Source organism: Myodes glareolus, chromosome 6 (assembly GCF_982192425.1).
Source record: "Myodes glareolus chromosome 6, mMyoGla1.1, whole genome shotgun sequence".
In the NCBI taxonomy this organism is placed as follows: domain Eukaryota; kingdom Metazoa; phylum Chordata; class Mammalia; order Rodentia; family Cricetidae; genus Myodes; species Myodes glareolus.
The window spans coordinates 95826338-95844189 of record NC_142031.1 but is presented as its reverse complement, the minus strand read 5'-3'; the positions used below and the strand labels follow the sequence as shown (position 1 = coordinate 95844189).

Below are 17852 nucleotides of genomic sequence, written 5' to 3'. Positions count from 1 at the left end.
CCCAAGAAAGAAATATAAAGGGGGCTGAGGATGTATCTTAGTTGGTCCAGTACTTGGATAGCATTTATTTGTTTGTTTGTTTTTTGGTTTTTCGATAAAGGGTTTCTCTGTGATTTTGAAGCCTGTCCTGGAACTATCTCTTGTAGACCAGGCTGGCCTCGAACTCACAGAGATCTGCCTGCCTCTGCCTCCCAAGGGCTGGGATTAAAGGTGTGTGCCACCACCGCCCAGCTTTCAGATAGCATTTATTAAACACAGAGATTGGTCCCCAGTACTGCATAAAGCAGACATGATGGGCCATGCCTGTAATGACTTCACTGGGAAGGCAGAAAGAGAAAGATCAGATGTTCAAGAAAACCTCAGGTAGATATGGACTTGGAGGCCTGCCTGGAGTACATTATACCACTTCTTTAAATACACCACTGGGCATGGTGGTGCATGCCTTTAATCCCAGCACTTGAGAGGTAGAGGCAGGCAGATTTCTGTGAGTTCAAGGCCAGCCTGGTCTACAGAGCTAGTTTCAGGACAGGACAGACTCTCTGCAGGGAGACACCCTGTCTCAGAAAAAAAAAATTACAGGGTATTTCTTTCCTTTGCAACATTATAGATTTATTGTACATATTTCCGTGTCTGTTTCAAAATATACCCTCAGAACTCCCCAAATTGGAAGCCACTTTTATGTATCTTGAATATTAAATTTAAATAGACTAATTTGAACATTTAAAAAGATAGGTAGGGACCAAAGAGATGGCTCATATGTTAGAGCCCATACTGCTCTTGCAGAGGTTCCAAGTTCTGTTCCCAGCACCCATGTCAGGCTACTCATGACTGGTCATGACTATTTTCAGGGAAGTGGACACTGTTTTGTGGTCTCGCAGGAGACTGCACTCCTGTGTATACATGTATACATAATTAAAATAATTAAAAATACATTTTAAGATTATAAACATAGATGAGGGGCTAGTAAGATGACTCAGAGGTTAAGTGCCCTTGCTTCTTTTGTAAAGATTTGCGTTTGAGTTCCCAGTACCCACTCAGGTGGTGCAAATCTGCTTTAACACCAGTTCTAGGGGATCTGACGCCCTCTTGTGGTTTCTGCAGGCACAGATGAAGTGAGCACTAGGTGAGAAGTAAGGGGACTTACGTGTTGTCCTAATTTCTTCTCTCTGGCCTGTCGCCTTCCTCATAAATGAATTCGGTTAGACTATATCTAGTCTGTAGGCGGCGATTTACAGCCTTACTATGCCCATTCTCCCACCCAGCCTCTTTATGTTAAAGGTGAGGAGATTAAGGCTTTGAAAGGACATGTAACTTTGTCAATATTCTACACAACTAACGATTATAGGTAGCAGAATCTTGGGATCAGAGATGAGGGATTGAAGTCTTGAAACTTAAGTAGTTTTTGTGAGTTTGTTTTGGTTTTAGATGGGGGTCTTAGCCTGGCGGTGGTGTCGCAGGCGGGGGTCTCACTTTGTAGCCAAACCTGACCTCTAACGCCCAATGTTTCTACTGCATTAGTCTTCACAGCGCAGGGACTACAAGAGTGAGCCATACGACTAAATTCCCAAATTCTGTTTAACTACAAGGAAAAGAATGCGTTTATAAAAACTGAAGGGGAAAAAAAAGAGAGAGCGAGCCATTTATACATGCAGTTTAGGGCGGGACAACGATTTCCCGAGGTAACTTCCGGTACAGGGTTGGTTTCCGGAATCAACAACAGGACGGGCCAATCAGAACCTTCTCCCAAGAGCCAATGGGAGAGCAGATTACAAACAGCCAATCCCGGCGGCGCTGTCACTGTTATGGTCCTGTCAGGGCGCCGGCGTCGTGGTGCTTGGGCGCTCGCCACCAGCCGGGCTCCGGTGCGACCTCGTCGGGAGGAGCCGAGTGGCCTGGCTCGCGCGTCTCAGCCCTCGTCCCAGCCTGTGCCTCCCGGCTCGCAGGCCGCCCGCTAGCACGGTCGTCACCGTGCACGGACCCGGGCCCAGCCGCGCCCCAGCACCGCCGTGGGCTCCGAGGCCGGCGGGATGCAGCCTCCGGGCCCGCCCCCGGCCTATGCGCCCGCCAACGGGGACTTCACCTTCGTCTCCTCGGCGGACGCGGAAGGTGAGAGCCCCGCGGAAGGACGGGGCCAGGGATGGCTGAGTGGGGACTCCGCCCCTGTGCCCGCTGGGCCTTCCCCCGAGGCCGCTGATGACTCGGGAGGGTGCGGGGCGCGGGCTCCGCCGCTGGGCCACCCCCTCTGACGACGGGCGGGGTGACCAGTGACCCGCCGGTCGGTCAGGGTTTCCTTTCCGAAATGCTCCACTCCGCAGTTGCTAAAAAGAGTGAAGGATCAAAGAGTGAGAACAAAGTGGGGCTGTGTTCCTCTGCTATTAACAGAAAAGCTTTTTGTTTGTTTGTTCTTTCTCCCGAGGTTACCTTTGGCAGCTTAAGGAGAACTTCCTTCAAAGGAGTCGTGGTTTTTATTGCATTTGTTTTCTAGCTCAGATCCCTGGTCCAGTTTGTAGTGTTTGACCACAGTATTCAGAAAACTGGATTTAGGAGTATTTGAAACTTCAGGAATTCAACTCAGTGTCCCCAACAGCCTCTACAGACTTGACTTGTATTGTTTTGATCAACTACGGGTGCAGGGAAGATTTTTGTGCTGCATGGGATTCCCTTCCCCACTTCGTTCAACTCCTTGTAACCCGACTCTTTATCTGCTTGTAATTTGGGGGTTTTGCTTTAAATTTTGTTTACTTTCCAGGGACTAGATTTAACTACCCAGCATGAGAAAAACAAGCTGGTTTTGCTTTAGAAATACAGTGTAAGAGACTAGGGTGTGTTGGGTAGTGAATCCCAGTGATCCCCACGCTTGGAAGGCAGAGGCTGGTAGATCGCTGAGTTTGAGGCCAGCCTGGACTACATACATATCAAGTTCCAGGCTCACCAGGACTTTGTCTCAACAAAGAAGAAAGAAAAGAAATTTCAATCTGGAGATGAAATTGGATTTTCTTTGAAATCTGATTTCTTTGACTATGTTTTGTTTTCTCCTTTAGAAATTATTTGGGAGCCAGGTGGTGGTGGCGCACCCCTTTAAGCCCAGTCACACTAAGTTACTCAGGCTGGCCATAAACTCAGTATGTAGCCAGTATTGCCTTGAATTTGACATCTTGCCTCAGTCTCCAGAGTAGCGAGGTGTTATTATTTTATGTGAAACAAATAGATAATTCTGTATCTGGTTTATGCTGCAGGCTAGCAGAATTAACATTACCTGACACATGGGTATAATCTTCCTTAGTCTGGATTTATATTTATCAGGATCCCTGGGTAATTCATAAGCATCTTAGCATTTTTGAGAAGCACTGTCTTAGAATTTAATAAAAGATTAAAAGGAAAATTATCCCTACGTAGATTAGAGAAAGCCAGGCCAGGTGGATCACGTCTGTAATCCCTGCTCTTGAGAGGCCGAGACAGATGAAAGAGAATTCAAGATCAACAAAAGTCAGGAAAATCTTAAGGAGGTAATCATTTTACAAAATGTAGCCTCTCAGATAATAGACTGATAGGAAAGAGGTAGATGATACCTGCTCTAGAAAGTATGGTGTAGGGCTGAGGAGGAACTTAGTTGGTAGTAGGCAGGAGCCTCTGAGTTGAATCTCCAGCCTTGTATAAAGCCGTTCTGGTGACTCATCCTAGCATTGGGAGGTGGAAGCAGGAAGGCCGGAAGTTGAAGATCATCTTTGTCTATGTACTGAATTTGAGGCCAGCCTGGGCCTTCGCCTCCTGAGCACTAGGATGACAGGTACTGTTGTACCTATCTTGTCTTTCACCAGTTCGGGTTTGATGTTGTTGCTGCTGCTGTTGTTTGTAATTGTAAAATGAAAAGGGCACAATGTCTGTCTGATGAAATTTGAAGATTACATGGAATAGCAAATATCCAAAGGATTGACAAAAAGTATAATTATTTGAATATATATACATTTTGGTTCACGTTCATATATTTCTCTCTGGTTCACAGTTTTGTTTTCTCTCCTAAGATCTCAGTGGTTCTATGGCAGCTCCAGATGTCAAATTAAATCTCGGTGGAGGTGGAGATTTTATCAAAGAATCTACAGCTACTACATTTCTGAGACAAAGAGGGTATGGCTGGCTTCTGGAAGTTGAAGATGAGGACCCTGAAGATAACAAGCCACTTTTGTACGTGAAGGGATGTGTCTTTTGTGATCTTTTGGACCTATTCTGTGGGATGCTTATGTTCTTTTATATTTTTAAAGTTAGATAAGGAAAATTTTAGCCGTTTAGGTGAAAAACAGTAGCAGGGCCTAGAGAGATGGCTCAGCAGTTATGAGTACTTCTTACTCTTTCAGAGAACTTGTGTTTTAGTGCCATCATCATCCATCTCAGGTAACACAGCTGCCTGTAGCTGCAGCCTGTAGGGATCTGACCAGTCTTCTGGCCTTTGTGGGCACATGTATATGCATGGCATTCACTTATACAAACACACACACACATAAGTCTTTAAAAGCAGGTTTTAGTTTCACGAGCACTAGTTTTACCAGCACCTGAAGTGATGAGGAAAGAATGCTCTTAGCCTGTTGGCTGTGGGTGTCCGGGGTTTTTAAATGGGAACTGGAGAAATGGCGCCGTGGTTAAGAGTGCTTGGCTGCTCTTGCAGGGACTGGATTTCTGTTCCCAGAATCTCACAACTGCTTGTTACTCCAGTTCCAAGGAATCTAATTTACTCTTCTGATTTCTGAGGGCATCAGGCACACGTGTATTACACAGACATACATGCATACATGCAGATAAAACATTTGTTTAAAAAAAATCTCTTAAAAGTTTTAAACTTGGCCAGGTGGTGGTACACACCTTTAACCCCAAGTACTCAGGGCAGAGGCAGGTGGATCTCTGAGTTCGAGGCCAGCCTGGTCTGCAAAGCAAGTTCCCTGACAGCCAGTACTGTTTTACAGAGAAACTCTGTCTCAAAAAAGGAAAACTGTGTGTGTGTGTGTGTGTGTGTGTGTGTGTGTGTGTGTGTGTATGTATAGCACACATATATACATACACACACACACACACACACATATATATTTTAAGCTGGAAGCTGGGCTTTGTACTATACATTTGTAATCTCAGTATTTGAGAGGTAGATACCTAAGAATCAGGAGTTTAGCCAAGAAAACCTGAGACCGAGTTCAGGGAGAGACCCTATCTTAAAAGGACTACATGGAGATTGAGAGAGTAGCACACTCTGCACCTTCTTCTGGCCTCAGTGTGTACAGTGTGTGCACTGACACCCACACATAGACCTGCCTGTGCTCAAACATTCACACTCACGTGTTAGAAGTGATCTGGAGAAGAAAGAGCAAGATCTACTCTGCTGGCATGCCTTTAATCCCAACACTCTGGAGACAAGGACAGGTGGTCTTTTTGAGTTCCAGGCCAGCAAGGATACTTAGTGAAACCTCTCTCAAAAGAGACAGTGGCCACTTTTTGTTTGTTCGTTTTGTTCTGTTTTTCGAGACAAGGTTTCTCTGTGTTTCTTTGGGACCTGTCCTGGAACTCTTTTGTAGACCACGCGGGCCTCAAACTCAAAGAAATCCACCTGCCTCTTCCTCCTGAGTTCTGAGATTAAAGGCGTGCACCACCATTGCCCGGCAAGAGTGACCACTTTGAAAAAAAAAAAAAAACAAAACCAAAAAACTATGTTTGTCTTAAACACACATATAAATAGATATGCTCTACACTAATTATCTTGTTTGACCAGCTATCCCAAATAGTCAGTGTCATCTAAAAAAGCAAGGTTCAACAAGATTAAGGCTGAAACTCAGGTCTAAAGCATAATTATGGCCAGGCAAGGTGGCACACACCTTTATCTCAGTACTCAAACAGAGGCAGATCTTGGAAGCACTTTGTTTCCCTTCACACCTACTACAGTTTCAAAACCCCAGCAACTGTGAGCTTGATAGATATTTTCTCATGAAATCAATCTAATAGATACTTCAAATGCAGATGTTGACCTGTGGCTATCATATTATCTAGTTTAAGTTTAAAGTTATTTTAAACCTGTTTTGCTGTTCAAAATTACATGTTTTTTTTTTAAGAATCTTATTTTAAATTTATAGGGAAGAATTGGACATTGATCTAAAAGATATTTACTACAAAATCCGTTGTGTTTTGATGCCAATGCCATCGCTTGGTTTTAATAGACAAGTAGTGAGAGACAATCCTGACTTTTGGGGTCCACTGGCTGTTGTCCTTTTCTTTTCAATGATATCATTATATGGACAGTTTAGGGTAAGTATACCTCATTTTATACAAATGTTAGATCTTTTTATGATGTTCAAAAATTAAATGTAGTCCCATGTTTACTATAAAGACACACATTTGAGAGATGTTTTACGTTAGCCTGTTTTTTTCTCACTTGTTCATTCCTAAAACTGTTTCTTAATGGAATACCTTGGATTAATTCTTTCTCAGCTTGTCCACATTTTATTTTAGGTTTTTATTTATTTTACTTTATGTGTATGTTTTGCCTATGTGCAAATGTGTGTGCTATGTTCATGTCTGTTGGACCTTTGGAGCTAGGCTTATGAATGGCTCTTAGTCATCCTGTGGGTGCTAAGAGTCTCCTCAGTCCCTTGCAAGAACAACAAGTACTCTTAACCACTAAGCTGTCTCTTTAGCCCCAGGTTTTCCACATTTTATTTTTTTGTGTGATTAATTACTATTTTTAATTATGTGTATATGTCAGGCAGAAGCAGGTGATTTCTGTGAGTTCAAGGACAGCCTGATCTACATAGCAAGGTCCTGTCTCAAATATTGTGTGTGTGTGTTGGGGGAGAGATGTGTGTGTCTGTGCATGGAGTGCTGGTACCTGGTAAAGTCAGAGGTATTGAATTTTACAGGAGTTAAAATTATACCTAGTGTGAGTGCTGGCAGTTAAATTTGGGTCTTGGAAGAATGATGTGTTCTTACAATAGAGCCATTTTTTGGCCATCTATTAGTTACATTACTTGTTGCTATAACTAAATACCTGGTAGAAGCACATTAAGGAAGGATTTATTTTTGTTCACAATTTATGGCGGGGAGGACATTGTGGGGGAAGCTTGCCTCTTCCATTTCATTTCATTAGGGTAGATCTTCCCACATCCACTAACCAAACTTAGAAACTCCTATCCAATGTCTGTCTCCTAGGTGATTTTGTTGTTGTTTTGGGAGGGGTGGTTGTTTTTTGTTGTTGTTGTTGTTTTGTTTTGTTTTTTTGAGACAGGGTTTCTCTGCATAACCTTGGCTATCCTAGAACTAGCTTTGTAAACCAGGCTGCCTCGAACTCACAGAGATCCACGTGCCTCTGCCTCCCGAATGCTGGTGTTAAAAACATGCTCAGCCAGTGCCCAACTTTCCTAGATGATTATGAATTGTCTTGTCATATGATGCTGTTAGGCCAGGTGTTGTGGGGCATGCATTAATCCTAGCGCTTGGAAAGCAGACCATCAGGTAGGTCTCTGTGAGTTTGAGACTGGTCTGATGATCTACATATAACCAGTTCCAGGACAGCTAGGGACACATAGTGAGACCTTGTCTCAAAAAAGCAAAAAAAGAAAAACCGGTTGCTTTTGGTCATGCTGCTTATCACAGCCATAGGAAAGCAAACAAATATAGGCCTCATTCCTGCTAAGCAAGTTCTTTATCTCTGAGCTGTATATATCCAGCCTTTTTTTTTTTTTTTTTTTTTTTTTTTTTGTGAGACATAGTCTTGCTAATTTGTTTTTACTTTAGTTTTGGGACTCACTCTGTTGCCTAGGCAGACCTTGATCTTGTGATCCTCCTGCCCCAGATTCCTGAGTATTAAGATATAGATAGGTGTATGCCACCAGTTTAACTTGTTCTTTATTATTAATGTGTTCTAGAGATACTTTGCACTTATGTAAATACCTTGTTTCTCATCAAACTTGAGCCCAATAATTTTTTCACCTGATTAGTACTATAGTATTCATTGAATGGTGATTACCCTACTTCCTTCATTTCATCTATGTTTATTAGTATTTTCTAAGAAACAGTCACCCTTCTTTTCTGTTACTTAAGTACTCAGTTATTTACATCAATATATTGAATATTTATTCTGTTCTCTAAACTATAACCCAATATTACCATTTATTTTATTGTTCAGTTTGTTCCTGTTTATTAGCCATTGGGAACATCTTTAGGTTTTCTGTGACCTTTGAACCCTTAATTCATATGTGTATGTGTGTGCTTAGGTGAGTGTGTACTTGTGTATTTTACATGGAGACCAGAAGTCAACTTTGGTTGTTCTTCAGAACTTTGATTTCTGAGACAGTGTCTACATTAGACTTGGGCCTTGCCGGTTAGGCTAAGTTCTGTCTCCATTTCTTCAGTCCTGGGGTTACAAGTGTATGCCACTTCACCCAGCTTTTTGTGTGGGTCCTGAGAATAAAAGCCTCAAGCTTACGTTTGTAATAAAAACACAGAGACAGATATTAGGGTTGAACCTGAAGGTCAGAAAAACATAATAGCCAGCCACTGGCTATTCAGTCCTAAATGGCAATCCTACCTCCAGGAATCCTCAGAATAAGAATTCAAGTGTTCAAGCAGTTTCTCAGCTGAGCTGCCTCCCACCTCCATATAACATACTTTTTGAGTATACCTTTCTTCTAACTCCACGGGTATTTATAAACTAATTTTGCATTATTCTCTGATGTAACCTGGGAAGCAGACAATACACTTATAAAGGCTCAGTTCTCGTGAGGGACTGTTAAGAACCAAAATCTGTAAGCTGGGTGTAGTGGGAGGCTGAGGCAAGAAGACTGCTTTAAGTGTGAGCTCATCCTGAGCCACACAGTGAGTTTGAAGCCAGCATGCACTACATTGTGAGACCTTATTCAAAATGAAGGAAACTAGGCACTGTTTGTGTTTCTTTATATGTTTGTGTTTCTGCTTTTTCTGTTTTTGGATCAGGGTTTCTAAAGGCTGTTAAACAGAGAAACCTTGTCTCGAGAAATCAAACCCCCCCCCCCAAATAAAAACTTTTAGCATGTTCTTGAAATACTGAAGTTTCTATAAGCAGTTAGCAATTGTTGAACTTTCAGTTTGTTTCTAAGTTTATATTAAACCTTGTATTTGTAAGTTTTGGAAATGTACTTGAGTACTAACAGAACTTCTGACCTGAAATGGGGCTTGCTAAGCTGTCCTAAGTTGCAGAAAGTTGAATTTCTGAAAGCTTAGTAGTTTATTAGACTTTTCTTTAATTAATGATTTTTTTTCCCTCTTTAAGGTGGTCTCATGGATTATAACCATTTGGATATTTGGTTCACTGACAATTTTCTTACTGGCTAGAGTTCTTGGTGGAGAAGTAAGTACTTAATTTTAAAAGGCGGCTTCCTTAGTGTTTGTTTTGTTTTGTTTTCTAGACAGTCTCACTTTAGAGCCCTAGCTAGCCTGGAACTCACTGTGTAGACCAGACTAGCCTTGAACTCGCAAAGACCCGCCTGTTTCTGCTTCCTAAGGGTTGAGGTAAAAAGATAAGGATAAGCACACCCTGCTTTAAAAAAAGTTTTTAATTATGTGTATCTATGTATGTAAACATCAGTGCAGGTGTCCGTAGATTCCAAAAGAGGTCATCAGACTTTGTTGAGCTAGAGTTGGGCAGGTATTGGGAACTGAACTCAGGCGTACTGCAAAAGAAGTGCATGCTTATGACCGTTGAGCCCTCTCTCCAGCCTATTTTGTTTGTTTGTTTGTGAGATAGTGTCAGTTTGTGGTCCCGACTAACCTAAAACTGCTGTGTAGACCAAACTGGCCTCAAACAAGTGTGACCTGTCATACCTGGCTAATAAATGAATCTTTGGTTATTGTTTTTATTTTTTGATACAGGATCTGTCTACATAGCCCTGGCTGTCTTGGAACTCATTTTGTAGACCAAACTGGCCTCAAACTCAACAGAATTCCACCTGCCTGTCCCTTAGTGCTGAAATTAAAGGCATATGCCACCATGCCCAACTATAATAATAAATGCTTCTTGTCCTGGAAATTATCTTTATACTAGTTCCATTCAGATGGTTGATATAGATATTAAATCTACTCAATAAATGCAAGAAATGAAGAGGAGAGATCGCTTCCCAGCTATCAAATATACAGCTATATAGCTCTTCACAAAAGCATAGAATTGGCAACAGGTTTCACGCCAGTTCTCAGTTGCTGTAGAGATTCCTTATGTTTATCAGAAATTGCCCTAATTGAAAATAGATTGGGTTTTTGTTTTTTGAAGCAGAGTCTCCTATAGCTGAAGGCTACTATATCTTTCCAAAACAGGATTGTTAGAAGAGTAATTTTGACATGTGGTTTCTTGGAAGCTAACTTTTAAGACTGACTTTCTTCATCAGTGCCTTATGATGTCTAGCTTTAGTTAAATTATATGAAGAAAGCAAGGCTTCACATGGCTAAACAGCTGAAAAATAGGGTGTTTTTGATAGCTTTTTAGGTGAATGTAGATACTGTTCCTAGATACTCCAAAACTCAGAAAGTAATAGTTTCTTAAAAGTTTGTTCCAGGCCAGGTGGTGGTAGTGCTACACGCCGTTAATCCCAGTACTGAAGAGGCAGAGGCAGGCAGTTCTCTGTGAGTTTGAGGCCAGCATTGTCTATAAAGTGAGTTCCAGAACAGGCTCCAAAGCTGCACAGAGAACCCTATCTCAAGACAGAGAGAAACTGTCTCAAAAAGAAAAAGAAAAGTTTGTTCTAGTTAGGAATTTCCATATACATAAAATTGTCATTAAAAAATTATTCTGGGAGCTGAAGAGTTAGCTCAGTGGTTAAGAGCACTTGTTCTTGAAGAGAAAAAAAAATGAAATTTATGCCCTGACAATGCTGAAGCATGTATGGGCAACCCATATAGACAGTCCTGTTAAACTTGTCCATATTGGGTTTATGGTCTAAGTTGATGAGGATGACTGACCATGTCTCTTCCTCAAGAGGGCACCAGATCTCGTTACAGATGGTTGTGAGCCACCATGTGGTTGCTGGGAATTGAGCTCAGGACCTTTAGGAAGAACAGGCAGTGCTCTTAACCACTGAGCCTTGTCTACATGGTAAGTTCCAGGAAAGCCGGGGCTATGTGAATAGATGCTGTCTCAATAAACAAGAAGACATTATTAGTACCCTGAACATGGCAGTCTTGGAACTTTAGTATTACCAGTAGGGCTTGATTAGTTCTTGAATGAGAGAAAATATGTTTGACTGCTTTGCTGAAATGTTTACTTGAAGGCTGTTGTGTAGCTCAAATTCGAAGACCTGGGTTAAATTCCTAGCACTGTCAAAAGTGAAAATGTGTGCCAGAGAGAGGGTTCAGCACTTAAGAGCACTTGTTGCTCTTACAGAGCACCTGAGTTCAGTTTCCAGCCCTGGCATATTATCTAAGAACAGTTTATCATTCCAGTTCCAGGAGATCTAATGCCTTGTTCTGACCTCCATCAGCATATACACATAGACCCACGAACATACACATTAGTAAAAAATTTTCAAAAAATTGTTATGATAAGTTTCTGTTCACTGTCTCCTAGTTACCCTTCTTTCGTTTCTCTTTGCCACACATGACTTCTTTGGATCTTGGCTTTTTATCTGAAGATGGTTATTGTAATATTTTAAAATGGTCTTTGAGCCAAGTATACTGTTCCACACCTGTAATCCTGGCACTGGAAAGGCTGTGGCAAAGGATCAAGTTTGAAGCCAGCTTGGGCTACATGGTGAAATCTTGTTTTCTTACCACATTCCCCCAGCAGAAATGCTAGGCATTGTAGGTCAAACCCATAATGTCAACACTACAGAGATTGAAGCAGAAAGATCAGAAGTTCTATGTTGTCCTTGGCTACATAGTGAGTTTGAAGTCATCCTGAGTTATATGAGACCTTGTCTCAGAAAAGGGGAGGGAAGCTGGAGATATGGCTCGGTGGTTAAGAGCACTTACTGCTCTTTAAGAGCACATGATAATGGCTCACAGCCTCTGAACTCCACTGCCAAGGGAAGGTATTTTTCCTAAACCACAGGAAGACTTTTTTTTTTTAAGAGAAACTTTGTTTTTTGAGACAGGGTTTTTCTATGTAACAGCGTTGGCTGTCCTGGAATTCACTTTGTAGACCAAGCTGGCCTCGAACTCAGAGATTCGCCTGTCTCTGCCTCCCAAGTGCTGGGTTTAAAGGCATGTGCTACCATCGCCTGGTTTAAGAATAGCTTGATGTATGTGTATCACATGTATTCAGTATAATGATCTGTACTATAGGTGGCTAGACATAATCCTCGAGTTAGAGACAAGAGCTGAATATGTGGGTTTTGAATATTAGGAAACTGGAGCATATTGAAAAATATAGTGATATATTTGGCCCTGAAATATATAAAATGAGGTGATAATTTAAAATATGTTGGGCATGATACTTTATGATTTACTAATTCTTTTATTTATGTCAGTACAGCAAAGAATGATATTGAAAAGTGCCTAAGTATCCTCATTCCTATGATGTTTATTTAAATTTTTTAAAATTCACAGGTTGCATATGGCCAAGTTCTTGGAGTGATAGGATATTCATTACTTCCTCTCATTGTAATAGCCCCTATACTTTTGGTGGTCGGATCTTTTGAAATGGTGTCTACACTTATAAAAGTAAGTTCTTTATATAGTATGAATTATACAGCTAACCGTTTTCTGTATGAAAGTATGCTGGTTCTGTGGATAAGAATATCATAACCTAAAACTTCCTGAGACAGTGGTATTTGGGAACAGAGACTTTTTTACCAATGTGCTTTCTTCTGATTCCCCCGCCCCACCTGCTGTCACCAGAAATTATGAAATCTGTAGGCATCTTGGGAAGACTGGAGATCAAATAAAATTTCAGGATAATCATACTTTAAAATTTTTTAGTATTTCATCTCAGTACTATTAAATATGAATTCATGTAACAGATTTGGGGGTTATTTATTTAAAATTCCACTGAAACTAGGTGTGGTGGCACACACCTTAATCGCACCACTTGGAAGATAAAGGCAAGAGTACCAGAAATTCAAAGTTACTCTCAGATACCTGAGCAGTTTGAAGTTCGTCTTAATTAAAGTACAGCCTAGTGCTCCTCCTTTTCACCAAACCCTGGTGCCTCTTCCTTTTCCTAGGACAAGAGTGATAATAATCGCGTATATAGTTTTAACTTAAGTTGTGAGCCCTCTTTCAGGTATCAAATTATTCAACAGTTTGGCATAAATAATTGTGTTTTCAAAAGTTACCAGATCGTCAGCAGGCTGTGGTGACTCTGGGAGTTTATACTCCTTACCACTCAGGTGGCTAAGGCAAGTGTGTTGTGGGTTCAAAAGTAAGCCTGAGCCTAATAGTGAATTCTAGGATTCTGAATGAAATGAATGAAACCATTTCTCAACAAATAAAAAATAACTTGATCATAATCACTAGGGCCACTTGATTAAAAGAATGAACACTAGATTTTTGCCTTAGAAATTCTTCAATTTAACCTGGGCATGGTGGCATAGCCCTTTAATCCTAGCATTCAGGAAAGCTGTCATTCAGTCTCTGAGTTTGGGACCAGCTTGGTCTACATAGTATGCTTCATTTATTTGTGTGCTGCATGAGTAGGCGCATTGCATCCAAGTCACGTGGGATTACAGGTATGACTTTTTAAAAGAATGTGTTGTGTGTGTATGTTGTATTTTACAGGTATGACTTTGTAAAAGTCTTTTGTGTGTGTGTTTTGTATTTCAGTTTGCTGCTGGTTTTGTTTTTATTTTGAGATAGTCTGACACTATAGCTACAGCTGGCCATGAACTCACTGTGTAGTCCAAACTGGCCTTGAATTTATGTTGAGTGCCACTATGCTTGACTGGAAGTTTCTCTTTGTATAGAAGGTACAAATGATTGTTACAACTAAGTTTCTTTTCTTTTTTAATTGCATAAGTTAAGGAAAGAGCAAGAGAGAATATTCTTAAAAAGTCTCACTTGGTGGATCACTTTTTAAAACATTGTAACTGTTTTCTGTGATATGCAAAATATTGATTGATTTACTAATATGCTGCTGTTGTCTTCCTTTTCTTCTTTAAGCTGTTTGGTGTGTTTTGGGCTGCCTACAGTGCTGCTTCATTGCTCGTGGGTGAAGAATTCAAGACCAAAAAGCCTCTCCTCATTTATCCAATCTTTTTATTGTACATTTATTTTTTGTCCTTATATACTGGGGTGTGATCCAAGTTGTACCTGAGTTGAAAAGATGGTGTTACATTTGTATTGAGCTGGGAATTCTTGCTGAAGGGATTGGAAAAAACATAACTAGTAAAATTTTATACATTCCAGATAGAAAGGCAGGTTTAAAGTCTTTTTAAAACAATATTTTTTGTATTTAAGTAATTGCAGTTATCTGGGATTCTTTGGTCAGAATTCTGAATTCTGTTTGGTTCTTCATGTTCCGCAAATAAATAAAAAGTGTTGTGTTTTTTTCAGATTGTGTCAATATTCACCAGAACACTTGTGCCAAAAGCACCTAGATGGGAAATTGTATCTCACTTGAAGTGTGAATTGATAACATCCTGAAAATCTAAAAGTGCAATTTTTTTTCTTTGAAGAATTTTCTCCTGCACCACAGATCCTGTAGATACCTATTTATATTTATACATATATATTTATGAAATAATTCTTATTCACAAAATATATTTCTGAATAGCCTAAAAATTAAGATACTAAATCTGATGCTTAAACTTTCCTTAATTTGGCCATTAATGTTTTTTATTTAAAACTTAAAATTTGTTTTTAAATTGTGTGTAATTTTTGAAATAATAGTTGCAGTATAGATTTGGTTTGTGTGTATATGCTCTTAAAAAACAGTTTTGGATGTCTAAACATTTGATTTAAAGTTCTGTTTATCTTTTTGACCAAAGGAGCAAGAGATATAATTAATATGGCATTCATTAAAATCATTAATATATAGGAAAAATAATATTTATAGCATCAGTAAATATTTTCAAGTGGTACCTTTAAATCATAAAAGCTGCGGAAAAGAGACCTTTGAAGTCATGTGGTCTTGAACAATGTTATATGAAGTAGAAAATAAAATGTTTTCCAGCTGTGTGCTTTGTTTTACAATACCTTTTTCTATATTACTTGATACTTTAAGAAATATTACTTTCTTTTGAACAAATTTACAGTTTTTGCTAAGGGAAATATTATGAAAAATTTATCCAAGAAGTTTTTTTGTAAATCCTGTATTCTGTATATATATCTTTAATATTACTTTGTAAAGTAGATAAACTGTTTTATCTGTGTTCATAAAATAGCAAATCCCTGTTAGCACATTATTGTATTATTCTTTCTGGTTTTGCCCAAAAAAGTTAACTTCTATTCCTGATACAGTATAACGTCATCGTCTCTGTGTTCCTTAGGCAAAACATGTAGGAGAACAGGTGAAAGCCCTAGATAGATAAACTTCAGGAACGGAGGAGTAGTGAGAAGTAGTATAGAAGTATCTTTAGCCACAGAAGCAGCAGCAGAAGGTAAGTAAATGTCTGTTAGAGAGGTTCCTGTGGTCATCCCTTTGAATGATTATTTGGATTTCTTTTTCATTTTGTGGTGCTGTGTCAGATCTAGTACCTTGCACATGGTAGGCAAGTGTTGTTCTGGTTAACCACACTTCTTACCTGTCAGGTATGTCCAGCCTGCAAATCCGTAAGCCATACAAGGCTAAGGAAAGCTATCAGTGCAGCTCAAATCAAAACTTTAAACTTAATTAAAATATTCTGGAAGTTTTTGTGCCATCGAATGTGAACTTTATAGATGATAATGTTGTTTTGCAACTTGCAAGATTTGACATACCTGTTAGGTGTCCATAGTGTTGACCTGAAACTAAACTTTGTGGAGTCAAGACTAGATTGTCAAATCTTGGTAGTTGCTGCTTCAAGATATTTTAGGAATACTCCACTCAAAGCTGATTTTATTTTTAAAAAGTTATCAGTGCACAGGGTCAGTGATAAGACGTACGTGTGTCTGTGTGAGGGTTGTCGAATCCTCTGGAACTGGAGTTAAAGACAGCTGTGAGTTGCCATGTGGGTGCTGGGAACTGAACCCAGGTCATCCGGAAGGCAGCCAGTGTTTCCAACTGCTAAGGCATCTCTCTAGCTTCCAAAAAAGTTGGTTTATAAGGGTTTTAAATTTCAGCCAACTCAAGTCAGGTGGTGGTGATGCATACCTTTAGTCCCAACAGGGAGGCAGAAGCCATGAATTTGAGGCCAGCCTGGTCTACAGCAAGTTCCATGACAGCTGTTACAAAGAGAACCCCTGTCTTGAAAAGCCCTGTCTTCGGATGTCAAACTCAGTGAAAGGGCTTCAGGATCATATTCTTCCCAGTTTTCCATATGCTCTGGGAGTAACATCCTCACCCACATGCATTGGGCATACCTCTGTATTTCTTGTGCATCTTTTGTGGGTTTCTTTCCCAGCAACAGCTTGTGCTTGGAAAGTGAAGGACAGTCAAAACAATGCAAATGACATCTCTTGACATTCACAGTTACGATTTGTATGCTAAGACGTGGGCTCACTCTCTTTGTGCTGAAATCATGGAGTTATTTCCTCTTGTTTGCTTTACTACTTGTGGCCTCCATTCCTAGTTACATACACTGTGAGTTCCCATATCCATGCTAATTTGATCTGAAATGCATGGATCTCTTGGGGACTTACTCTCTTGCCCTGGTGGCAAATGGACTTATGTCATCATTGGGTTGAGCTAACCACAAGAAGAAGGTTTGTTGCCATCTTAATTGGTGACCTCATCAAAATGGAACAAACTATATAACTTAGCCACCATTGTGGTTAGTGATGTCATCAAGATGGTAACAGCCACATGACATGGTACTAGCTTACTAGTGATGTAATAAAGATGGCAAGGGACCTGTGACTTTATAACAGTCTTGGTTAATGCCACCACATGGCATAAACCAAAGTGGCATCCATAAAACTTTCGGGTACCACTGAACCTTTAGGATTGCCACACTGTTTTGATTTTTACATTCCTAGAATGGGATCTTGGAAATGGGAGGCTCTAATTGTATGGTTTGTTTCTGAGTATTAAAGGTCAATACATTCTTAGATAGGCTATACCAGACCTTCATATTAGGTTTAAAAAAAAAAAAGACATGTTTTTCTTCATGTTTACTGGTTTCCAGAGGAGTCTTAAAAGTTAGCCATGTATGTGTCTCAGGCACTAGCTAACTGCCAGAGGAAGCTGACACTTTGAATTGGCTAAACCTGGGAAGCTCGTGTAAGTTTGCAGCACCCAGAACCGAGTCTGGAAAAGCACAGATCTCAAGCAGGACTCAAGCTGCTTCCAGCAGTCAGCTACAGCAGCAGGAGGGTTCCTCTGGGTCTTAGTACCTGCTGTTTCTTTTGTTGTCTCCAAACCTCTTTTCTCACTGAGATAGTATTCTTTTCCTGCTAAAAACCCTTTGCTCTATATTTCTTATTTGTCTTTGTTTCTTTCCCACTGAGCCCCGGATAAAGTTTTGTTTTTAACTTTCCAGTTACAATAACAGAGGCTAAGGAAAAGAATAGGCCGAGCCCATCCATCCCTTTTCAGGTTCTTTGATACGTTACTCTTTTTAGTGTTCTTTACTCTCTATATTATGGACACTAAATTTAAAGTAATGATGGTGGTGGTGATGACAGTAATGATAAAAAAGATTATTGACTGCTCATGAACAGGAGAAGAGAGGACCCTCTGACCAAGAAACAAAAACAAAACACCTCAGTTTCTTAGTTGACTTCTGCTGGATATTGTGAATGTCGGTGTGATGATGTTTTACTGTGTAATGCTGCTTTTC

General features: G+C 40.1%; 1 protein-coding gene across 1 annotated transcript; it reads left to right on the top strand.

Annotated features, from left to right (window-relative positions):
• The first annotated feature begins 1822 nt into the window (after window positions 1–1822).
• Window positions 1823–15111, top strand: Yipf4 (Yip1 domain family member 4). The gene is made up of 6 exons (XM_048416193.3): window positions 1823–2106; window positions 4023–4182; window positions 6111–6282; window positions 9281–9358; window positions 12544–12657; window positions 14095–15111. Exons 1-6 carry the CDS (start codon window positions 2028–2030, stop codon window positions 14230–14232), a joined length of 741 nt encoding a protein of 246 aa, XP_048272150.3. The 5' UTR covers window positions 1823–2027; the 3' UTR covers window positions 14233–15111.
• The last annotated feature ends 2741 nt before the right edge of the window (window positions 15112–17852 follow it).

Bases quoted from the DNA above. Each gene is read 5' to 3' on its own strand.
- Yipf4 (XM_048416193.3), top strand. From the start codon at position 2,028: ATGCAGCCTCCGGGCCCGCCCCCGGCCTATGCGCCCGCCAACGGGGAC. The intron at 4,183-6,110 runs GTACGTGAAGGG...TTAAATTTATAG, and splicing joins GAAGATAACAAGCCACTTTT to GGAAGAATTGGACATTGATC. The intron at 6,283-9,280 runs GTAAGTATACCT...TCCCTCTTTAAG, and splicing joins CATTATATGGACAGTTTAGG to GTGGTCTCATGGATTATAAC.